Source organism: Xenia sp. Carnegie-2017, unplaced genomic scaffold, assembly GCF_021976095.1.
Source record: "Xenia sp. Carnegie-2017 unplaced genomic scaffold, XeniaSp_v1 HiC_scaffold_30, whole genome shotgun sequence".
NCBI lineage: Eukaryota > Metazoa > Cnidaria > Anthozoa > Malacalcyonacea > Xeniidae > Xenia > Xenia sp. Carnegie-2017.
In genome coordinates this window covers 1,086,463-1,112,937 of record NW_025813494.1, presented here as the reverse complement: position 1 = coordinate 1,112,937, position 26,475 = coordinate 1,086,463, and the positions used below count along the sequence as shown (strand labels likewise).

The following is a 26,475-nucleotide window of genomic DNA, read 5'->3' as shown; positions in this document are numbered from 1 at the left end:
CAAGATGAAGTTGTTAACTTCATGAAAATTAGATATATACATGTCAGTTAAGTACCGCGAATATTAAGTAACGCAAAACGTCTCCATTTCTCAAGCTGTAGATTCGCTCCTGGAATGTCGGCCACAATAATAAAGACATATTTGTAATCCTCATAGCAAGATCTTTAATCTGATACCAAATACGAGTATATTGCAGCGTGTTAACTAGTTCAACACCCGGCATATTTAGACGTTAGTGAAATAATGCAACATGACAACTTGCCTATTAATTAACGCAAAATGCTCCACCTTTCCAAAGCTGTAGAACCGCTTCACGAATTTGGACCAAGATAATAAAACCATATTTGTAATCCTCAGAACAAGATCTTTAAGACGATACTAAACACAAGTAAATTGTAGCGTGTTAACTTCAGAAATTAGATATATATAAACATGTCAGTTAAGTACCGCAGATATTAAGTAACGCAAAACGTCTCCACATTTCTCAAGCTGAAGATTCGCTCCTGGAATGTCGGCCACAATAATAAAGACATATTTGTAATCCTCATAGCAAGATCTTTAATCTGATACCAAATACGGGTATATTGCAGCGTGTTAACTAGTTCAACACCCGGCATATTTAGACGTTAGTGAAATAATGCAACATGACAACTTGCCTATTAATCAACGCAAAAATGCTCTACCTTTCCAAAGCTGTAGAACCGCTTCATGAATTTGGACCAAGATAATAAAACCATATTTGTAATCCTCAGAACAAGATCTTTAAGACGATACTAAACACAAGTAAATTGTAGCGTGTTAACTTCATGAAAATTAGATATATATAAACATGTCAGTTAAGTACCGCGAATATTAATTAACGCAAAACGTCTCCACATTTCTCAAGCTGTAGATTCGCTCCTGGAATGTCGGCCACAATAATAAAGACATATTTGTAATCCTCATGGCAAGATCTTTAATCTGATACCAATACGAGTATATTGCAGCGTGTTAACTAGTTCAACACCGGCATATTTAGAGTTAGTGATGAAATAATGCAACATGACAACTTGCCTATTAATTAACGCAAAATGCTCCACCTTTCCAAAGCTGTAGAACCGCTTCACGAATTTGGACCAAGATAATAAAACCATATTTGTAATTCTCAGAACAAGATCTTTAAGACGATACTAAACACAAGTAAATTGTAGCGTGTTAACTTCATGAAAATTAGATATATATAAACGTCAGTTAAGTACCGCGAATATTAAGTAACAAAACGTCTCCACATTTCTCAAGCTGTAGATTCGCTCCTGGAATGTCGGCCATAATAATACCATATTTGTAATCCTCATAGCAAGATCTTTAATCTGATACCAAATACGAGTATATTGCAGCGTGTTAACTAGTTCAACACCCGGCATATTTAGACGTTAGTGAAATAATGCAACATGACAACTTGCCTATTAATTAACGCAAAATGCTCTACCTTTCCAAAGCTGTAGAACCGCTACGAATTTGGACCAAGATAATAAAACCATATTTGTAATCCTCAGAACAAGATCTTTAAGACGATACTAAACACAAGTAAATTGTAGCGTGTTAACTTCATGAAAATATATATATAACAGTCAGAAGTACCGCGAATATTAATTAACGCAAAATGCTCTACCTTTCCAAAGCTGTAGAACCGCTTCACGAATTTGGACCAAGATAATAAAACCATATTTGTAATCCTCAGACAAGATCTTTAAGACGATACTAAACACAAGTAAATTGTAGCGTGTTAACTTCATGAAAATTAGATATATATAAACACGTCAGTTAAGTACCACGAATATTAAGTAACGCAAAACGTCTCCACATTTCTCAAGCTGTAGATTCGCTCCTGGAATGTCGGCCACAATAATAAAGACATATTTGTAATCCTCATAGCAAGATCTTTAATCTGATACCAAATACGAGAGTATATTGCAGCGTGTTAACTAGTTCAACACCCGGCATATTTAGACGTTAGTGAAATAATGCAACATGACAACTTGCCTATTAATTAACGCAAAAATGCTCTACCTTTCCAAAGCTGTAGAACCGCTTCACGAATTTGGACCAAGATAATAAAACCATATTTGTAATCCTCAGAACAAGATCTTTAAGACGATACTAAACACAAGTAAATTGTAGCGTGTTAACTTCATGAAAATTAGATATATATAAACATGTCAGTTAAGTACCGCGAATATTAATTAACGCAAAACGTCTCCACATTTCTCAAGCTGTGATTCGCTCCTGGAATATTAAGCCACAATAATAAAACTCATTGCAAGAATCTTTAATCTGATACCAAATACAGTATATTGCAGCGTGTTAACTAGTTCAACACCCGGCATATTTAGACGTTAGTGAAATAATGCAACATGACAACTTGCCTATTAATTAACGCAAAATGCTCTACCTTTCCAAAGCTGTAGAACCGCTTCACGAATTTGGACCAAGATAATAAAACCATATTTGTAATCCTCAGAACAAGATCTTTAAGACGATACTAAACACAAGTAAATTGTAGCGTGTTAACTTCATGAAAATTAGATATATATAAACATGTCAGTTAAGTACCGCGAATATTAATTAACGCAAAATGCTCTACCTTTCCAAAGCTGTAGAACCGCTTCTGAATTTGGACACAATAATAAAACCATATTTGTAATCCTCATAGCAAGATCTTTAATCTGATACCAAATACGAGTATATTGCAGCGTGTTAACTAGTCCAACACCCGGCATATTTAGACGTTAGTGAAATAATGCAACATGACAACTTGCCTATTAATTAACGCAAAATGCTCTACCTTTCCAAGCTGTAGAACCGCTTCACGAATTTGGACCAAGATAATAAAACCATATTTGTAATCCTCAGAACACGCTCTTTAAGACGATACTAAACACAAGTAAATTGTAGCGTGTTTACCGTATAAAACCGTACTATCTTGAATCCTGTGGTAACTTCACAGTCGACTTTGCACGGCTGTAGATTCGCTCCACGAATTTGGACCAAGATAATAAAACCATATTTGTAATCCTCAGAAAACGTACTTTCGGATGTTACCAAACACAAGTATTTTCCAGCGTGTTTATTTCTTGAAAATTAGGCCTTTTTAGATGTCAACATTTATGCATTGTAAACATCGCGCAATTATTTAACGTAAAGAGACAAAAGCGGAAGTAGTCTTTAAAAGGCTGTAGATTTGCTCCAAGACTTTCGACCAAAATAAAAATAGTATAATCCTTGTCTAAATAACTTGGTCTTTACAACGGCACCAAACACGTGTGCATCTTTTGCTTTTTTGTAGCAAAAAATACGGTTTTTTTCTATTTTGTTTCTGAAACTGATGTTATTTAATAACATTAAAATGAATGTGGTGTCAACTTCACACTTTATGCTAATTTTGAATGTTGTGGTGAATCCTGTGGTGAATGTAAGGATGAATGTCAGGATGAATGTCAGGATGAATCCTGTGGTACCTTCACAGTAGTGTAATTTAAGTAGGCCATGACTGCCAGTATACCTTACAAGAAGCGACGTTGTTTAAACTCAAAAAAACCCTACAATATTATGACAATATCGACTCTGTTGAGCACTACTCGCTTCAAATACGTAGCCATTAAAATAAATACTCCCAAGTTTAACACAGCGAGGGTCACTGTTTCTTTGAAACGTACCTGCTCCAGTTTCAGACACCGTAGTGAATAGTTCGGAACCGTCAACATCTTCATGTCAGGATGAAATTTCGATACTAAAACCTTCATAACTTCGTCCGTTGTGTCTGAACTCTTCACTCGGAGAACTTTAGTCGATACTTTGTGTCTTTCCATGAGTTTCCTGAAAGTAAAACGCATATTGCCAGAGAAATCAAGGTTGTAATAACGAATAAAGATGTAGAATAAAGATGATTGTTACATGAATTTTTAAATTCCGCCCCTCAATAAATGTATCAAGCATGAAAATAAATTACTGACCGCATCGGGTTTTTTGATAGCAAACATATCTAATCTTGTCACATTCCATTCCTCGATTAAATTCTCGAGTTCTTCTCTCTCCGAGGGTCAGCCATCGTCCATTGCTTGCAAGAAAAGTATATTTAAAAAAGTGAAAACTTGTTAGATCATTGATAATCCATTTTACACGAAGTTGTTTCATCAAATGTTTCCAATGACGTTCCTTGAGGACTTGGATTTAACTCAACAATGTGAACATTTGCCTTAAAAGATGTTAGGTCGAGTGTGAAACATGTCGAAGCAGCAAGAGATGTATGTTATTCAACAACATTTGCCTTAAAAGATGTTAGGTCGAATGTGAAACATGTCAAGCGAAGCAACGAGATGTATGTTATTCAACAACATTTTCCTTAAAAGATGTTAGGTCGAATGTGAAACATGTCAAGCGAAGCAGCGAGATGTATGTTCAACAACATTTGCCTTAAAAGATGTTAGGTCGAATGTGAAACATGTCAAGCGAAGCAGCGAGATGTATGTTATTCAACAACAAGATAATCCTCATACCTTCACGTAACCTTTGAGTAGTTTCTGTACGTATTCATAATATGAATACTGTTTAAGACAGTAGGGAATTCTTTAGTTGATTCAACAAAGCATCAAGAGATTGACGTATCTAAATTTAAATGAAAAAGCATACGTACTTTAAACATACATTAAACATCTACATATCTACATATGAATAATACAAACGTATATTTGAAGTAGAAACGTTAAAGTCATAAAAGCACAACATTACCACAACTGCAAAGTCAATCATTATCATTAAATTCAAATCATATTATATTGCAAGTGATCTACCTTGCGCGGTTGTACTGACAACCAAGGTTGCTCTTTCATTTCATCAATCTTCTCCCAAATCTTCAACAACTCGTTCCAAACTCCTTTAAGATCTTGCAACTCTTCCAATGAAACCTGGACACGATCATCGCTGATCATTGTAGCACCTGATGTTAAACAACACTATTGTAATGACACCTCTTTGTAGTGACATCGATGAAACCTTTACATTACGCATTTTTACGACTTGGTCATGCAAGATATATTAGGTAAGAATACGGTAGAAATATGACACACTTCATAATGTAGGATAATGAGGATATAGTAGGAACAATACAGTGCAAAGATGATATAAACTGATAAAATACAAACTTTGCAATTGAACCTACTCACCAAGTCTGAGCACCACAACAGCGTTGAATTAATTATTGACAGTATATGCAGTGAGAAAGTTCAACGACTTTCTCTGGCATGCTATAAATACACAAAAAAACAAACCATACCTTGTTCCATTAACTCTAAGGCTTCCTTAGCTTTTGCAACATTACTTCTATCATCTTTCAATCGATTGAGCTTTCCCTCGTAAACAGCAAGAGATTTGAGAGCAGCATCCGGTCGAGTACTACCTTCAATAGGTTTGCCTTTATCCCAGTCATTCAGGAATTCTGTTCTTCTTTCTTCAACAGCTTGATCTTCAGCAATGATCTTCACTTGCAACATTGACACCTTTGGCAAAGAGAATCGCGTCATCGTCAACAAATACAATACACCATATTGTTCTTCAATGTCAAAAAAATAATGTATTTTAAATAACCATAAAAGTATATTGCATATTTTACCTCTTTTTGAATAGATATATCTTTACGATTAAAGATATCATTGAATGCTCCCCATTCGCCCTCTACGTTGTCGTAGTACAACCATTGTGATGGAAACTGGATCTTTTTCCAGAATGAGCTGACCGTTTTTGTAAACCTACCATGATATAAATAAATATTAAGAGTGAATAAGTAAGCACTTGTGTGGCATGGAAATGAAGTCAGAAAGTCATAACTTGTTGAGATGGTTAGAATGGATAAGAGAAAATAAATGTTTTAAACAACTTTATTTATGAAAGAAGATAAAAGGGGTGGACTTCACAAGATAACAGGGGTGGACTTCACAAGATAATAGGGTGGAACAGTTCATTAACCAGAAATTATCTAAACAAAAGATAAAATAACAAGATCCACTTGCCTCCATAACTTTTTCCCACTTTTCAGTTTATGTTTTAAAGATTGAACAAAAGTAATAAAGCTGACGGTATCTGATGTTGATGATACTTCAACAGAATGTTGTTCCAAATCTGTACGACTCTATGAAGATGAAACGCAATTTTATTTCATTCTCTGCGAAAAAAAGACGATCTTTTTCAGAACTGATTTCAGAAAGCTAACTGCTAGGGACGTCAACAATGAATAAGGTTTATATAGTTGATCAAAAATAAAGCAATATTTACAATACAATAATTTATCAAAGAATTCAACCTGTGTATAGTCTATAATAAACTTTCCTAGAGATAATTGTACAAACCTTGGTAATTGTTCCATAAAAATCATTCATATTCGTGCCAAGCATGGATCCAAACTTGCTCAGCAATTCTTTGTGCCAACTGTCATACTTTAAGATTTACTTTAGATTGAACCTAAAAAAAATGTAAGGAGTCGAATTACATGATTGTCTACAACAAACAAATTAAATGTGAACACAATATTGGGTATGTTCAGGAATTGAACCATTTATGAATATCATTATTAACTGAATAAGGGTTGAACCATAAACATCACTGACAAAACAGTTGTGAAATCATAAATATAATTATTGGTTCTCGAACAATATGGCTCGAAATAAGCCGAATCATACGAGATATAACAGATATACATGCGATTAAATTAATAAAAGAAGAAGCCCTTTTGATGTTTGATGGTCAACGATTAAAGTGGACAGGTGACCTGACATCTTTGCGAAATTTTGTCGAAAACACCGTCGGATTGGTGGGCATTTGGAAATCGCCCGGAGGTAAATCAAAAAAGTTTGTTAGCAGCGATCTAGATTTGATTATAACTTGGTACCCGGGCAAGCTAAGTACAATGTCTTTTAATGGAAAGGACGGAGAATCATTTAGGAATTTGTTGATAAGCGTCTTGGAGTCCTCAAGCGCTAACTTGTCTGAAGTACAAGATAAGATTAACACCGATATTGAAAATAAGCATAAATCTGCTGAGCAAGCTATACGTGAAAGTTGTGAAGCACGGGGCGAATTTGCTAAATCTGAAACGCGAAATTTCCCTGTATTGGCTTTTGACCAGTCGTCAATCGAGGAGTTACAGGACTTTATTGATAGTTCCTTTCAAAAACTTTCCTCACAAACAAATAAAGACGATTTAACGGAATCTCTTATCGGCGCAACTCCATGTCGAGCCGGAGACGCTGAAACATCCTTAGAGGACAAGTTTGATGAGTTTAAAAATCAAATTGAATTAACGGTGTTTAAAATGGTGGCAAAAATTTCAGAACAAAAGCAAGTCATACTTAGAAACAAGCAAGATATATGCAAATTGACAACAGAAAATTTGAATCTGAAGTCACGCTTAACAAAGATGGAAAGTGAAGTGCTTGTTTTGTCACATGCCACGCCAACTATTAAACCAAAAATTCCTTTAAATGACGAAACGACTACATCGCAAAATAATGTGCCCTTAATTTGTAATGCAAAACCTGCTAATCTCGAAACAAGCGTAGGCGTGCAGGACTCAGTAAAATCCTGCAGCAGGTCAAGGCTGCAAGAGTAGAAGAACGACTCAAGTTCAAATTGATAAACAGCTTATTGAGTATCGACGAAAGCAACAAAGCAAATATCAGAAAGATTTCCCTAGTAATAAATGCTTAAATCAACTTGAGTCCCAATTACATGAATATCAATGCAAGCAGCGGAATAATTTACAAAGCTGTAAAGTCAGCGAAACGATTAACACTCAAAACCAGCAGGCGCAAAGAAATGAAATTCCTAGCAACGAACTTGTCTCTAAGAATACCGAGCATCAACGAAAACATCAGAGCAACTTTAATTCTGAAGTAGATAAAGACTTAAAAATCACACGAAGTGATAGAGTAATGAAGCGAGTACATTCGACCGCACCAGGCCATAAACAAACCCATTTTTGGCATCGTCAGTCATTCCAACGACGCCCTTATCACCAATACTTCCATCAACAAGTTCCTTTGCAGAATCGTCAGTTGACTTCTTGGCATCTTCAGCATCGTTATTCCCATCAACAGAAATTACCAACGGAATTCAGTCTGACGAAAGAATTCAGAGAGGAACAACAAAAGTCTTGGAGAGAATACCTGTGCTATGTAAAAAAGGCGACAGCCAACAACACCAACACGATCAATTTATAGTGAAAGATATTTTTAAAGAAAAAGAGGATAGTACATTAGAGTGTTGTTTGTCTATCACACAATCGCTTGAGTTCGTTCGAGCAATACCTACACTAGTAAGATCGTCTCTTAATCCAAGCGATCATTATAACTTACGTTCCCGTTGCAGACTGTCTGGTCATAACAAAAGCAATTGTATTATTATTCCAAGAGTATCCTTTAAAAGTTGTGGATCACCAAATGTATTTGTACCATCCATAATGTTGTCTAATATCATGTCGCTGGCCCCAAAAATCGATGAATTACATGCGTACATTGCCAGTTCAAGTGTGGATATTCTATGCATCGTGGAAACTTGGTTGCAAAGTCATATTGATGATAACATTGTTTCGCTACCCGGGTATAATTTAATTAGACGCGATTGTCGCAGAATTCACTGAGTTCGTCCAGAAAATTGATCTGCACTCTGATTCGGTTTGTTTTATGGAGTTTATTAGCAATGAACAATCTACACAATCTCTTGGACTATTACAAATTTCAGTCTATTTATATGTTTACATTTCGTGACTTACGTGCACTACTACAACATGAATTAATTAAGAGAGAAAATACTTAGGAAGTGTTAAGTATATACACCCTAATTTTTAATTATAATTTCGGCACACATAAAACTCTGCATGGGAACTTATAACATCTGGCATGCAATAAAAAATATAAATGAAATATCGTAAATTATACAACAGCGATAGACGTGAACGCATTCATGGTGGTGTTTGCGTCTATATTCGAAACACAATTAACTTTAGCATCCTGCAAGACCTTTTAACAAATGAGCTCGAAGCATTATGGTTAGATCTAAGACTGACCCGTTTACCAAGAGGTGTGTCTAATATTATTTTATGTAATTTGTACCACCCACCGGGGGCGAATGATGAGGCTATGATCAATTATCTTTTTGAATCACTACAAACAGTTGAAACAAAATTTCCAAATTGTGGGATAATTATCTCGGGCGATTTTAACAAATTGAACGTTCGTCTGCTAAAGAATAGTTTCCATTTGCGTCAGATCGTAAATTTTCCTACTCGTGGCAATAATAAGCTGGATTTGATTTTAACAAATTTGAAAGAATTTTACGATTCTCCAATTAAACGTCCTCCCTTTGGACTATCCGATCATGTCACCGTAGAAGTGCAACCATTAAAAAGATCTGAAAACTCTGGGACTAAAGTAGTGGTAATGTCAAGGGATTTGCGACCATCCAAACGTTCGGCCTTTGGTAAATATTTAGAAGAGGTCAATGTCGAACAGTGGGTAGGAAGAAATAGTGACGACGAAATAAGAAATAGTGATGACAAAATGAAAATGTTAGAGCTCATCATTAACTTTGGTCTTGATTTCCTACTCCCCACAAACAAGAAGGTGCTGATCACTAATGAGCCTCCTTGGATGACCAAATCGCTAAAACAACTGATCCGCCGAAGGGAAAAAGCTTTTGCACAAAAGACCTTGACTCTTTCAAGAAATTAAGAAACCAAGTAAACCGAGAAAGAAAATCTTGTCGGAAACGTTTTTACCAAAACAAAGTAGAGCATTTAAAATCGTGTTCATCTGCAAGTTGGTGGAAGGAAATCAAAAAGTTAAGTGGTATTTCACCGTCTGTTTCTTCACAGGAAGATATGATGTCAACCTTGCAAACCTGATGATATGATGATCATCAGGTTTGCAACCTGATGATATGAACCTGATGATATGATGATATGATTGGTGAACCTGATGATATGATGATATGATTGAGATATGATGTCAACCTTAACGCAAGGAAAGCAACTGGCCCAGACGGTATTCCCGCCTGGGTTCTAAAAGAGAATGCTGATTTATTGGCCGCTCCCGTGGCAGATATTATAAACAGCTCCTTTAAAGAGGCCCGGTTACCAGAATCATGGAAAAAAGCAAATATTACACCAATTCCAAAGCAGAAACCTGTACGAGATATTAATAAACACTTAAGGCCTATATCACTTACTGCGATTTTATCAAAAGTAGCCGAGGAGTTTGTTGTGGAAAATTATGTCAAGCCAGCTGTACTTAAGAAGATAGACTCTAATCAGTATGGGGCAATCCCAAATTCAAGCACAACTATAGCTTTACTTAGTATGTTACAATCGTGGAATAAAGCAACTGATGGTAACGGGGCGGCCGTTCGTGTGCTGTTATTGGATTTCAAGAAAGCTTTTGATCTGATTGATCATAACTTATTGGTTGAAAACTACGTTCATTTCATATACCGAAATGGGTTCTACACTGGATTATGGATTTCCTCTCCCTCAGGAAACAAAGAGTAAAGCTGAAATTCGATTGCTTTTCAGAGTGGAAACTCGTACCTGCAGGCGTTCCGCAGGGCACAAAATTGGGGCCTTGGCTATTTTGATAATGATTAACGATCTCAAGTTACCAAATAATGAAATGTGGAAATTCGTGGACGATACCACTGTTAGTGAAGTAATTGAGAAAGATCAAACAAGTAACTTACAAAACCAAATGGACACATTAGCGAACAGCATCTCGCGTGATAAGTTCCAGTTAAATGAAACCAAATGTAAAGAGATGCGAATTTGTTTTGGATCTAATACCAATGACCTTCAACCAATTACCATCAATAACATTACACTGGATATTGTCCAACACGCGAAAGTTTTGGGATTGGTTATAGCCAGTAACCTTAAGTGGAACATCCACGTAAATGAAATAATTAAGAAATGCCGTAAACGCCTCTATTATCTTATTCAACTAAAACGAGCAAATATCGAAGTCAAGGAATTGCTCCAATTTTACAAAACGTGTATAAGACCTGTCTTGGAGTATGCTTGCCCAGTGTTCCACAATAGTCTGACATTGTATCTGTCAGATGACCTAGAGTCAGTCCAAAAGCGAGCATTAAAAATAATCCTGCCTCATCAAGAATATGAAAACGCTCTGCAGTTTACTAATTTGCAACGCCTTAGCGAAAGGAGGAATGATATAACAACAGCGTTGTTTCAGAAGATAGTAGCAGATTCCTCACATAAGCTTCATGACCTTTTGCCTCCTCGTTTAGAACGTTCAACACTCGATAGTTATAAATGCATCCTCGTAGGAGCACATAACTGACAACCACAGTTGACTCGCTGTTATGAATTTAAGGTTTTTACCTTGATTTTCATCAAAAAATTGCTTGCCGAATCCCAAATACACACATACATTTTCCTCACTCTTTCCTCAGGAGGGAGTGGGAAATTGTGAAATTTTCGGAAAAGCGATCAATTTCGGTAAATCTCAGCGGCAACGGACGAAATCCGCCATTTTGTTCAGTTTGTTCAGTCTTTGTTCTTGTTGTTTGATGTAATAGTTGATTCGTCTGTGACAGTCGTTAATCCGCGATCGTATCAGTCGTCTGCTGGTGGATTTGACAATCTGAATAGCCTCTTGTGTGTTCATCATCATCATCATCATCATGCAGTCAGTCGTAAGCGACGAGGACTGTTCTATGGTTGGATTGAAGCTCTCCAGGCCGGTCTGTTATCAGCCAATTGCTTCCAGGTTGTCACGTTGACGTCTCTCCTCTTTAGATTTCGTTTCATGACATCTTTGAGTCTGAGTCGAGGTCGGCCTTGGTTTCGTTTCCCTTCTACTAGTTGGCTGTACAATAGCTGGCGTGGTAAACGAGATCTCTCCATACGATGGACATGACCAATCCATCTTAAATTCTTTTGAATCAGCATGTCAGCCATGTGTGGCAGGTCAGTCAGACGGAGAATCTTAGCATTTGCGATCTTGTCCCGCCATGATATCTTCAGAATGTCCCGCAGTTGTCTCATCATATACGCACTCAGTTTCTTCACTTGAAGCCTGTAGATTGTCCATGCCTCTGCTCCATAAAGGAGTGTTGTCAGCACCACCGCCTGATAGACCTTGGCTTTAACTCTGGTCGAGACATGCTTATTTTGCCATAGCCGATCGTTTAGTTGACTGAACGCTGCACTCGCCCTTCCCATTCTGTTCCTCAGCTCCTTTTCAATCTTAGCATTGCTGGAGATTGTACTACCCAGGTAGTTGAAGTCTGTGGTCTGGACAAGAGGCTGTCCGTCAATGGTGATTGCACAGGGTTTTGGGGGAGGGAGTAGAAGCTTTACTGGCTGGTAGAGGCACTCAGTCTTTTTGTGTGTTCAACGGGGACTTAATTCTAAGTCCTGCCGGAACGAGACTAAAATCCTTGCAGCGGTGGTTGAACCAGAGTTGTTGGCGTATGCGTCTGACGTTGCTTGCAAAACGTATGTAGTCGTTAGCAAGTTGTTCGCTCTGTCGTCCAAATTATCGTAATAAAGTAAGTGGTTTGAAACCGGGAGTATCGTTATATGTTTGTAAATGATGATCGTCCAGGTTAATAAAGTCCTGAGGAGGACTGTTTTTGTTGTTGTTGACTGACGTTTCGACAACCTTAGCGGTAGTCATCTTCAGAGTCAAATGAGAAGTAAACGTCAGGTTAGCAGTATTTGTTATCTGGTTCTTACGTCATTGTATTGTGTGTACAGGAAATGTGTATTGTCATTGTGGATTAGTGTGAAGTAAAATATTTTATTTTTAGTTGTGATGTGTGATTTAGGTGTGATTAACAAGACGTGCATAAATCATATGTGATTCACCGGACGCACTACAAAACGAAAACAACTATCTCAAACGTGTTTTTGACAAAAACAACTATAACTCTGACTTTATCAAACGCAACACTTACAAACCCAACGAACCCAACGAAACGAATAACTCAGTGACAACAGCAACGATACCTTACATCAAAGGTACGTCTGAGACTATCTCGCGTATCTTACGACCATACAACATACGTGTTGCACATAAACCAATCACAACGTTACGACAAGTACTAACGAACATAAAGGACGAAGAACAACCCAACGAACGACAAGGTGCAGTTTACAAAATAAACTGCTCCGACTGCCACGCCTCCTATATCGGGGAAACTGGCAGGAACTTAAACATAAGACTTACTGAGCACAAACGAGCTACTAAGAAACAAGACAAAACTAATCACATTGCCGAACATCACCGAATCACAAAGCACAACATTGACTGGGACTCGGCAAAATGCAAGTACTGACTATAGTCTATAGACAACGGCTTACATTAGAAAGTTGGTATACCAACTTGGAACAAACCCCCCTGAACAGATGACAGCAATTACTGGCACCTTACAAACGACTTATTCATAATACAAACAAACGATCAACTAAAAACATTACACTTCAAACTAATTCACAATGACAATAAACAATTGACACCCACACATTACAACTAAAAACGTCACACCTAAATCACACATCACAACTAAAAATAAAATATTTCACTTCACACTAATCCACAATGACAATACACATTTCCTGTACACACAATACAATGACGTAAGAACCATATAACAAATATGGCTAACCTGACGTTTACTCCTCATTTGACTCTGAAGATGACTACCGCTAAGGTTGTCGAAACGTCAGTCAACAACAACAAAAACAGTCCTTCTCAGGACTTTATTAACCTGGACGATCATCATTTACAAACATATAACGATACTCCCGGGTTCAAACCATTTACTTTAACTATATCATTTATTATATAATATGAAGAAATGAAATAAGAAACGGAAATTATCTTTTACGCACAAATTAAAAGGTGTGCAATGACTAACTATTTCACTAATATGAAAACTGGAGCTTTTAGAAGTTACATAATAGATTAAGATAAAACTGAACTTTATATAAATTTTGGCACGTGTACCTGATGTGATTCTAAAAGAAAAATTTCACACAATTTTAAACGTGAAACAAAATATATCAATTTGTTCAAAATAATGTACACATCTCCAGAGGAATTTAACAAAATCATAAAAACACAAATCATCGTTTTCTATAATCAAATTAAAAGCAGCCAATCGAAGGACAAAATGTAAATCTATATAATGGCTGCTTGTCATTTATGTCTTCCACCATGACGTCTCTTCGATGGAGTTTTCTTTTCAAGTTTATGAGCAAAACTTTCACGACAAATGGGACAGCGTGTTCTAAAGGACAGAAAAAAATATTTCTAATAATCATAGAATTGACTGTTAGACAATGTCAGGAGATGACGTTTGGTATAACGTCAGTAGCACATAAATGACGTTTGGTTTAACGTCAGTAATACATAGATGACGTTGGGTATAACGTCAGTAATACATAGATGACGTTGGCTATAACGTCAGTAACACATAGATGACGTTGGCTATAACGTCAGTAATACATAAAGTTGGATTCATTTTTGGATTTTCGTTCAACTTACATTCCTCTTCGAATCATTTCATTGGCGCATTCTTTATGAACTTTATGAGAACATGGTAATATTTGACAACCTGTGAAAGCATCCTACAATAAAATATTGAAAATATTTTAAAGATTTGGATATGAATTTGACTAAACATTACAAAATGAAACACGAGCAGCAACTATAATGAATATTTACCATTTGTAACGGGGTAGAGATAAAATGAGATTGATTGTATCGTAAGCAGAAGAAGGTTTAGTTTTGTGAAAAGAATTATTGAATAATGATAGTGCGAAAGTAAAAAAGTTGATGGTAAAAAACATGTGTCCAAAAAGGTATCCACTATGGTGACGGTTGACTTGAAGAGAGATATATCATTTAAAGGTCGATAAAATTTACTTAACAACGGTGAAAGTGCCATACACACATAACAGCAACTCGTGTATATAACACAGAAAAGTCAAGAATTATTTGTTTTATTTTATTCATTGTGCCTAAATAAATCAGCAGGAAAATTAAAGTAAATGTTTACCTCTAAACATATACAACATTCATCATGTGCGGAGTTTTCTCTACATTTATGATTACCACGCAGTTGTACATCAAGACACACACCACAAACATCGCAATGAAAAGAACGATCTCCGTGAACTCTAATGAAATACAAACGTGTCAAAAATCAGTTTAGTGCTTAATATTTATGATTATCTAACAAATGAGATCAATCAGTTATAATTGGAGAACGTGTTTATATTTGGGTACATTTGAGTACCTGCAAATTCCACATTTCTCGCAATGATAAGGATGGTCGTCTTTGTCAGTAAGGTGTTTACATATAGCGCAGAAATATTCGGCAAATTTAACACCACAATTCGTGCACTTTTCACCAAACTAGCGAATTTCAAATGAGAATAGGAAAATTCAAATGAAATGTTTTACGACCATAACAAACAAATTTCATTTAACTATTCTCGTATGTTTAGAGTAGTTTTTTGTGTTATTTTACAGCATGAAAATATATTACCTCTTGTTCGTTGCTACAATAAGCACATTTGACTTTTTTTACATCACGTGATTTAAGCTTCTTGTTGCCACACGCACTTTGATTGTTATGACAACGATGACAGGGATAAAACTGCTCACAACAATCAAATTTAACAAAACAATGTCTTTTATAGTGACTACATAACCAGTTACCTTCCCGAGACGTGAACACCACTTCAGAGTTCTGGGAATTATTATTGAACTTTGAGTGTTTCTTACCATTACTGCCTGGAAATTGAATACCTTTTGGGAGACCAGAGGATCGCAAAGGATTGCTTGCATTGTTGAATGACGTATCTGTTGAAAGTTAATTATACACAAAATTTTGCATTAGTAACTTAGGAAAATAAAATCAATGAACTACATTGTTTTCAAACATTTTTTCTCAAAGTTTCTTCTCACATTCAAAATCATTGAAATGAATATAACTAAAACAAAAACTCAGAAGAGAAGGATATCATGGTTAGGGATATTATTTTGTTTTTTAAAATGTATTAATTGTATTTCATTGCGTTGTTGCGATTTTTGGGTGGAAATTTTTTCGTGTGTTTGTCGCCCTATTTCTTCGGCGTCTATATCGTATGCTTTTCACATGCACTATGGGGAAAAAAGAAATGAAAAAACAAAAAAAGAAATTGCAACATTCAACTTTCCCGTAGGAACAACGTTTCAAGATATATTCAGTTTAATGATCAAGATATATTGACCAAATGATCACAGCCATCGAGAGCTAAAAACATAGTGTTGACGTTGTTGAGTACTTTAACATTTTAGGAGAAAATTGGAGGCACTGTCAAGAACTGCTCATAAATACACATTTTTCTTTTTGGGCGACATTACAATTCTATTCTCAACACCGAAAAGCACTTCACCATACACCGTAGTCATAACCATACCATATTCTTTGGTGCCTTCACAGTTGAGAGTAGCAACATGAACCCATATCGTGACAATGTCGATGACATCGGGCGTGGTGTTTCATGGGATATATGAAAATAACGCTAGAATGATTACTTTAAGTACTACTAGTGTAATGTGAGGTTTACGACAACGTATCAACAACTGCAGTCTCTTAAATTTTTATAGCTGCTGTGATAAGAATTATTTACTTAAAATATACCATGTTGTGCATCAAATATTCTAGGATAGTACATTTCAAGTTGTAAGAGTAACAAAATAAAAGAAATAAAATTATTTTAAACTTACTCATTACATGGGCTTCAGACACGATTGTGTTTGTTGCAATTGATGATTTCGGTTTCTGAGTTAAAAAATCTTCTGATTGATTTTCATGGGGATGTTTAGGAACAGGGTTGGAAACATTGATGTTTACAGGCGACAAAGGATTAGAAGGTCGCTGAATGGATCTATGAGAGCTAACATCGTTGTTTCTTTTGCGTATGGGTTTGCTTGCAGTTGAGGAATATTGCAACGAAAGACGATCATTTGTTGACATTAATAAAGATTTATAACTTGATCTTGTTCCATGATTTTCTCGTCGAGGTTTTCATTTGCTGAGCGTTTTTGAAAACACTGTAATCTCCGGTCAGATAGCCGTCAATAATGTAGATGAGGTCAAATCTGATGATGGATTCAAAAAACGAGTGAAGAACACTTAAATTTGAAGCACTAATGATCAAACGACGATCAAGTTCACGTAAGATTTCTGTTGCATCTTGAGCATGCTCAATTGAGAATTGTCGACGTGCCCATTCTTTCATTGCTGTCACATCAGAAGACAATAATCTTTCAGGGATTGTGAGCAACATCATTTTGTAATTAACAAATAAAGAAGAAGCAACTGAGATTGGTGGCGCACTTTTTAATGATATATTTTCATAATTATTGCTCTCATCTTGTTGAACTGAGAAAGGTAATGCATCTTCTTCATTAAATTGTGACATGTCTGAAGATGTCATCATTTCTTCATTATCATTTCTTTCTTGACGATCTTCATTATTTTTCATTCCTTCATCATTCATTGTGTCATTTTCAATGTTTCCTTCAGGTTTCATTTCAACATTTCTTTTTCTTTTATCACTTATTACAAGGCTTTTTACTTCTTCAGGACGTTTTTCCTCAGATTTTTTTTTATTGTAGTTCAGTTTTTGATTTTCATGAAAATATTCATTCATATCATTTGTCGAAATTACAACTTTAGGAACGTCTTTTAAGTCTTCATTGCTGCAGTTAGTTGCATATTTACAGTTCTTATAATTTGGGTAGCCAAGCCACTTCCCATCATTTATAATACCAGGATTATCAATGAAAACATGCTGACACTCTTTAACTTTTTCGGTTGCAAGAAAAAGTTCGATCATAATAGCGTTATGTCGTTCTTCTAACTCTGAAATTTTATGATTCAAACGATTGTTTTCAGAATTAAGACGATCTAAACGTGCTTCGAGCGTTTCATTAGCTTCACTGCCGCTTGTAAGCAAACCAGTGACGTCATCGTCTTTTTCAAATTTTCTGTTTTGTGAAGATTTTCTGTTGGACGAGTTTCTAATTTCGGTATTGACATCGACATTCTCGTCTGAAATTTTGGCAAACAAGGTTGAAATGTCTTTCGCTGATTTGTCATTTGGATTTTTCACAAATTTCTCAACTAAATCCACCGAAACAAGCAATCCTTCAGCTATTTCTTTCATGATTGAAACGATGAGAGCACATTCGGAAATAAAAAGATTTAGTAGAAGAAGAACAAATATCGGCACCATTGGAAGACACATTAGTGACATTACGACCATGATCAACTTCCTTCGAAAACGCAGGATTTAATGACAATGGCTTAGAAGCACTTTCATGAGCAAAAAAGGATTGAGTCGCTTTCCGCCCATTCATATATTTATGAATTTTTTCCCGTTCATCAGGACCTAGTATTTTGTCGTCATTGAATTTCATGACACCTTTCTTCCCAGTTTCATTTTGATCATTTTGATTTTCACCAAATGTTAGAATCTCTTTAGACATTTCTAATTTGGAAAGATGGCCACATTTCTCTTTCAACGATGACCAGGCAGACGCAGACCACAATACGTCGTTGAATGTCATGTTTCACACGTTTTCTCGATTGTCACTAATTTCTTCAAATATGAATCTTGGAACTTTTTCAGAACAAAATTTGAATGTATGAAAATGAATGACCGCAATGAGCTGTTTCAATGTCTTACACTTGTACAATATAAAAGAAGCTGTGCTACGCCTAGGAAGAAGCTCTACAAATAACTAAGACCTTTCATAAAATGAGTTCAAAAGCTTTCACTTTCGTTTTGATTCAAGTTCTACGTTCATTTGAATTAGAAATTTATCTTTTAATACTAACTGATCTCTCTTAGCTTCTAGCAAAGACAGTTTGGACAATCATTACAAGTTTAACAAATACACAATGAATTTGGTACGAAAACTCATTACATCTAGATTACTGATCATAAACAAATATGAACATACATCTAGATTACTGATCATAAACAAATATGAACATACCGTGTTAAAATGTTGAAATTTCGAACGTCGAGAGTTAACGCGAAGCAGCGACAGCAAAATGCAATGAAGCGGAAATTTCTAACGAAGCAAATATACTGTTTGAATTCAAAATAATAGAAACTTGTAAGCAACGGAAATCCAAACAGTGGGAGTTTCCCACATTAAAATGGGAAAGCCCCGATGGAAAGAAAACTCATTACATCTAGATTACTGATCATAAACAAATATGAACATACATCTAGATTACTGATCATAAACAAATATGAACATACCGTGTTAAAAATGTTGAAATTTCGAACGTCGAGAGTTAACGCGAAGCAGCGACAGCAAAATGCAATAAAGCGGAAATTTCTAACGAAGCAAATATACTGTTTGAATTCAAAATAATAGAAACTTGTAAGCAACGGAAATCCAAACAGTGGGAGTTTCCCACATTAAAATGGGAAAGCCCCTATGGAAAGAAAACCAGCTTTTGAATTTTGCTCGATTTGAGTGGAATATTGATCATAACCCGAATCATGGGAACATAATTAATTTAAAAATAAGCCACTATTTATCGAATGATTTCGATTGGGAATGACTAATTTGCTTGACTAAAACTTTTGTGGCTTATACATGGAATACGAACTACAAGTCCTTATCAATTGCTTACGCCAAAAAGCCATATGAACACACAGTACGTATTCCATGTATGGATATATATTGCACAATCCATAAGAGCAAATACACGACGCTAAAGCGCAAATACATGACGATAAAGAGCAAATACACGACGTGGTTGGTGGTCAACAGTGGGTTTTACTTTCTATGAATACAGCCTCACTAAAGGCGGCAAGTGAGACAGGCTTTGGTCTTTAATGGAAAAAAGATTGTACTCTATCGATAAAAGCAGTCCCATCTCGATGTAATGAAGAAGGTACTATAACTATTAATGCTTTGTATTTTATCTTATCAACTCACGAAATTTACTCAAACTAGTTGCTGCAGCAGTAGATGGACAAACTTTGTTTATGTTTTGGCTCCAAAGTGATTAAATCTTTTGTTTCTTAAATTACATTTCTAGTCGCCTTGTTTTTTATGGTATTTCTAATCAGATAACTTTCTAGTTTGTATGTTTGTGTCTCTATTAGATTTGTGGTCTAATAACTGTCTGTGTTCTCTGAAGTATGGGTACGGTTGTCTCTTGATTATGTTGTTTGTTAACTGTGATGTTCGATGACCTCATTGTCTTATGATTATTATGTTTCATTACATTATTGTCTGATTACTATATTTTCTGATGATTGTATTGTTTTATGATTTTATTGTCTGATGACATTTTCTGATGATTTTTTTATGACTTTATTGTTTGATGATCGTATTGTCTAATGATTACATAGTCTAATGACTGCATTTTTAAATGACTGCATTGTCTAATGACTGTATTGTTCAATAACTGTGTTGTTTAACGACTGTATTGTTTCATGACTGTATTGTTTAATGACTGTATTGTTCAATGACTGTATTGTTCAATGACTGTATTGTTTCATGACTGTATTGTTTAATGACTGTATTGTTCAATGACTGTATTGTTCAATGACTGTATTGTTCAATGACTGTATTGTTCAATGACTGTATTGTTCAATGACTGTATTGTTCAATGACTGTATTGTTTAATGACTGTATTGTTTAATGACTGTATTGTTTAATGACTGTATTGTTTAATGACTGTATTGTTCAATGACTGTATTGTTCAATGACTGTATTGTTTAATGACTGTATTGTTCAATGACTGTATTGTTCAATGACTGTATTGTTTAATGACTGTATTGTTTAATGACTGTATTGTTCAATGACTATATTGTTCAATGACTGTATTGTTTAGTTACTGTATTGTTTAATGACTGTATTGTTTAATGACTATATTGTTCAATGAATGTATTGTTTAATGACTTTATTGTTTCATGACTGTATTTTACATGCGTCAAATGCATTAAAGATAAAAGAAAATGAGATGAAATTCCTCATTATCTTTTGTTTTGAATGCATTTGACTCATGTAAATGTGAAGTATAAGACAGGCCTTATTGTCTCATGTCTGTGTTGTCGGAGAGGGTGCATAACCTCTAAAACTCATAAACTCTGGTGCATAACCTTTTAGTGTCCTCTAAAAACTGTTGAAGTTGTTGGCTGCATGTGCATGCCTGTTTCTGTAGATATTATCTTATAATTTCAATGATATAACAACTCAAAGATACAATTTTGTAATCTAATCGTCCTACACGGTTGAAACTTCTTGGGAAGGGGGAAGGGGTATGGCAGGGGAGTGACATCCGTCGTTCGTCTAGTCGGGCAACTTTTTGAAATTGAGATAAAAATACAATGTGATGTACTGCAAGTTAGAAAACATAAGGCAATATTATAAAGATAATTGTTCCATAACTTTAAAAAGTACATTACATAGGGTTTCGTACTAGTACATACTGAATCTTATTTAAAAGAAATTTTGAGATAAAGTAATACAAAATATTTGGCACTTCCATGACGTGTCAACGTGATATGTGGAAAGAAGTGAGAGAAACTGTTCTTTTCAACGAAAGCAGCTAATAGACCACTTTATCGTTAAACCGCAACGTTAAGTTCATTTATCCAATATATCTTAGAGGCAAATTCATTGGCAAAATTATATTCTTTAGAAATTCAAAACCAATAGTTTTTTCTGAATGTAATTTGAATATCAAATTGAGGAGCTATAATTTATTTTGAGGTACACTGGATCCGCCACTGTTTCCAGTTATTTGTCCAAGCCAAGTGTGAAGATTTGCTTGCAAAACTGACGTTGATTTAGTGACATTTGTGGTAGATAAAATTTCTGATTACTACATTGAATGCAGCACTAACTAATTTAATGATTCTTTTAACGGTAAAATCCTGTGTGCTCTTACGTTTTCGCCTCAAAACCATTGGCTGTTGTTGCCTTAGCTTTTTCCTGAGCAATATGCATCAGCGTTTCTCAACCACAAAACACACTGTTTCCTTAGAGTGCCGTAAATAAGTTACAAGTATGTTCAATACGGTTCAGAAAGAATTTACTGCATTTAGTTGACTCAATTTTGTATTTTTGTTCATTAACGCGTACATACACGTTTTATTGCGATTAGTCCAGGAATCGTAATAAGCCGTTAGAAAATGAGCATGGCAAAAAAACGCAGAAAACTGATAAGTTGTAACAAACAACAAATGGTCTGGACGAACCAGAGCCAAACGTGCAACGAATTGTGCTATTCTTTGTGTCGAACGTTTATCGTCTAATGCATCTGAATGTTTTAGATGTTCTACTAATATCGTTGAGTGTTTGATGGAGCACTCTTCCAGTATTCTCCCAATCACCATGAAAAGGTAACAGAATTCAACAGAAAACTTGACATTCTACAGCAACAAGTGCTCACTGACATCTCACCCAAACTAGAGCAACGTATCCCTTTCAAAACAAGTGTGGATAAATCCATAATTTCTTTGGGACCTATCATTCGGGGGGTGAAACAGTTCTGGGAAAAGTTGTCATTTAAAATGAGTTTTACTGCATGGCCTGAATGAAGAAGTGAATGTGCCCAGGTTGCGTTAAAATTGGGATAATATTCTTATATGCCTCGAACATTAATATCAGCTATTTGTATTTTGCAGTAGTTTGCGTTTGTGATCAATCAAGGAGACTAAGAACAATCAATAACGTGATAAAATTTGATGGAAAAACAGAAAAAGTTTGTTGTTGTCCTTTAAACGAGCATAATGGTTTGCTAGCTGTTTCTAGTATGTGGGTTCGATTCCTGTAGTGCTCATTTTAAAAGGTTACATCAATGCGCAAAAAATTGTTTATGTATACACTATATATATAGTATAACGTATAGTATAAAGATATCAGTTCACATCGAAGGACGTCTTTATTTTACATAAAATTTTCACATTAGGCATAATTAGAAGTTTTATGAATTATATAAGAATTTGAGAAAATTTGATGAAATGCTTCAAAGAACTTAAGATTCTATTTAGGCATTGGCTATCTATACGTATGTATACTATATATAGTATATAATATAGTATAAGGATATCAGTTCACATCGAAGGACGTCTTTATTTTACAAAAATTTTCACATTAGGTATAATTAGATGTTTTATGAATTATACAAGAATTTGAGAAAATTTGATGAAATGCTTGAAAGAAATTTGAATTTAGTGTTCAGGCATTGGATATCAGTTCTATATGAATAAGTATATATATTGAAATTAGATCTACAGATGGTAATGGAATTCGACTTTGGAATTCGACTTGTTACAATGTTCTTTGCCAAGCTGTGAACAACCAAACAGAAATTGAGCTTCCTTTATGTCAAATATCACTTAAGCTTTGATGACGACTGACGAGGTCACAACTAGTCTATAACAAGGTCGTAGCTGCTTGTAGCTGAGAGATTCGTTTTCTCAGCAACGTGTGTCAACTCATCACAAGCATCATTTAGTGTTCCAGTGCTACTTGTGGCATGTCTGTTAGCTGTTGAAAGACTTTCAGTCGACAAACGGACACGTTTTGGTTGTGATGCATGCTCGGTCCCATCATCTTCATTTCTACTTATAAGTTGACCGAAGGTGTTAAAACTCATAGCCATTCCAAACTGTGAAGAGACAAAAGATTTCATACATTTTAAAGATTATTCCGGCAACTGGAAAAGGCAACATCACTTAGACTCCATTAAAAATAAAGAATAAAACATTCACTTACCTGCTTGCGATGAGTATTTATGATACGTTGGAAGACGGAATTGTGAGCTGTGAAATTATATAACAATATAATATTATCACAATTGTGTTTTTCCTAACAAAAATTAAAATATATTTTTATAGGAGAGATCGCTTGGGTAGCCTACGTTCTTAGGTCACGTCAGCGTAAGCTTTTATTTTTTTAAAAATAATCTAGCTAACTGCGCTACTCAAAATTTATTCGTTCTGTAATTTCAAAATCTATAACATAAGGAGTGTGCTGTTGAGGGAAATGAAATATAAAGAAGCAACGAGGCTTGCAAGCTGAAAGGTTTTACGAATTTTGTCTTGCAAAATGCGGTACCGAAAATTGCAAAATATCGAGGACAGCGTGTCGTCAATACTGTATAACGAGTACAAACAATTTTCGCAGCCAAGTTTTGAGCAAGGCTTAAAAGCATATGCCTTAAAAAAACATGCATTAAAAAAGCATATGCCTCAATAGCATATGCCTTTAAAAAACATGTTTTTCTTTATTGTATAAAATAAGTAAATCATTAACACAAAAAGTATGGAAAGAAATGTGCTCCAACTGAAAAAATGTTACAATTAATGCTACAATGTTACATTAATGCTACAAGTTAAATTGTTGTTGTTATTGAAAAACAAGGTTATGTCATTTCATCTTTTCAAATATTTTTTATCTTTGTAATGTAGTTATTTTGAAGAAGATTCTTCAGACGGTATTAAATCAGTTGAAAGTTTGAGTGAGGAAGAAAATTTAAATGGTAAGGATAGCAGTGCTGGTAATGTTAATGTATACCCATTTCACCCGTTTTAGTACATATTTTATATTAACCTTGCATCTGCACTCCAACAAAGATATTATTATATATTATATATTTGAAACCAAGGTACCCAAGGGTCGATTACTTTATTTTATAGCAAATACATCTTCATACCACCACTGACAAAAACTCACATATCTTTCGACACCTTTTAAAATCAAAAATAAACTTGTCGTTTTTATTAAGGTGGTCACCCCCTCTATAGCAACTTTTTTTTATTTTTAAACATTTTAAAGTGAAAATAACATTTTCTGAATGAGTAAGGTGATAGAAAATGATGTGCACAAAAAAAATTCAGGAAGTTGCTAATTACACTAATTATCCATTATGGCGGCCATTACTTAGCCCATAATTAATTAACAGCATTAACACGATATCTCAAGAACAAGTCATCACAATGAAACAAATAATACATTTTTGAAAAGCCAATAATCTCAGCTAGAGAATGACATTTTTCAATTTTCTTCAAATTTTTTTTATAAAAATTTAACAGCCGATAAAAGTGGAAAAAAGTGCAGAAATAATTCATCTATGAGGAAAATTTTAAAATTTGAAAATGTCAGTTTCTAGATTATATTGTACTAAATAAATATACAAAATACCAAGCTTCTACAATAAATATTTAAAAAATTACAGTGTCACAAGTATTGGTCACACACAAAAAATAACGAAGTGGATAAAAGTCAAGTTAAAGTTATAGTAAAGTTTTCATATCATTATACAGGGTTTAAAAGCTACCTGACTCATATGTAACTCCTTCATTGTCCTCAGCCTTGTCTAAATACTTTTTTCTATAATATCTTAGGGATTTTCTTTGTCCCTTCACCTTCTCAGTGCTCTTTTTTGCTGAAAGCTTTATTCGAGCTTGGTCACAAATGTGCACACCTTGGCAAGTGAAGAAACCTGGTGTTATGTCCAAATATTCAAATATCTTTAGGAAGGAAACTTTGTTTCTTCCTCCACTTGATACACTGCTGACACTTGTCAGAAAGCACTTCTACGTCAAGGCACTTCTTGGTATCAAGGGAAATTACCGTGACAACACCATTGTGTGAAGAGTATCCTCGCTTATGCCAGGTGCCATCAATGGAAATCCCACATTTTCCAGCATCATTTACAATCAAGTCCTTAACATGCATAGCATTATTCATCATGCTGTCAATTGCACACTGTTTCACAACTGGCAAAAGTTTTTGGTTTTGAATTTTGCTAAAGTTGTCACGCCTTGGTGGAGAAGGCATGTTTAGAACTTTAGTAAATGTCGTCATAGCAGTGTGACCTTTACCAATTTCTCTAAAAGCTAGCACTGCTCGTACATTAATTTCATGTGATTGCCCTTCTTTTTTGAAGAATTAAAACAATGCTTCCAATCGCATCCCACACATTGCAGTACAATGTAATGAGCAAAGCCATGCTTCTTCCTCATGTCAACATGACACCTCACATCATCAGCACAGTCAGGACATTTCAGAAGGTTTTCGAAGACGCCAAACAAGATTATTAAATCAATGAATATGGTACCTTCTCTTATAGTGTCAATATTCCCGAGAAAGGAACATTTTTTGCACTCTCGGTGCCAATTTTTGCGGATGAAGGCCCAGCTGTTTGATCACGAGGTGCGCCATCTTTAATCTCTTCGTCGTATTCTTAGGAGAAATTCTAGGCCGTTTTCTCTTTCTGTTTTTAAGATTTCCCATTTATTTTTGAAAATACAATAAAAAAACAAATAGAATTTATATAGAAACTAAAACAGCTCTTTCTTAACGTGAAATGTAAGAGAAAACTAAACTT

General features: G+C 35.1%; 2 protein-coding genes and 1 long non-coding RNA gene across 3 annotated transcripts; all 3 read right to left on the bottom strand.

Moving 5' to 3' along the window:
• Positions 1 to 6,069: 6,069 nt before the first annotated feature.
• LOC124455191 lies at positions 6,070 to 6,470 on the bottom strand. The gene is made up of 2 exons (XR_006951756.1): positions 6,381 to 6,470; positions 6,070 to 6,163 (listed from the first exon to the last, which is right to left on the bottom strand). It is a non-coding gene; the product is annotated as an uncharacterized LOC124455191 (long non-coding RNA).
• A 7,614-nt stretch (positions 6,471 to 14,084) lies between these two features.
• Positions 14,085 to 17,119, bottom strand: LOC124455182 (RING finger and CHY zinc finger domain-containing protein 1-like). Its single transcript, XM_047005888.1, has 6 exons — positions 16,824 to 17,119; positions 15,598 to 15,914; positions 15,346 to 15,464; positions 15,106 to 15,226; positions 14,592 to 14,674; positions 14,085 to 14,334 (listed from the first exon to the last, which is right to left on the bottom strand). Exons 1-6 carry the CDS (start codon positions 17,071 to 17,073, stop codon positions 14,244 to 14,246), a joined length of 981 nt encoding a protein of 326 aa, XP_046861844.1. The 5' UTR covers positions 17,074 to 17,119; the 3' UTR covers positions 14,085 to 14,243.
• Positions 17,084 to 19,415, bottom strand: LOC124455287. The gene is made up of 2 exons (XM_047005975.1): positions 19,376 to 19,415; positions 17,084 to 18,724 (listed from the first exon to the last, which is right to left on the bottom strand). Exon 2 carries the CDS (start codon positions 18,365 to 18,367, stop codon positions 17,084 to 17,086), a length of 1,284 nt encoding a protein of 427 aa, XP_046861931.1. The 5' UTR covers positions 18,368 to 18,724; positions 19,376 to 19,415.
• Positions 19,416 to 26,475: the final 7,060 nt, after the last annotated feature.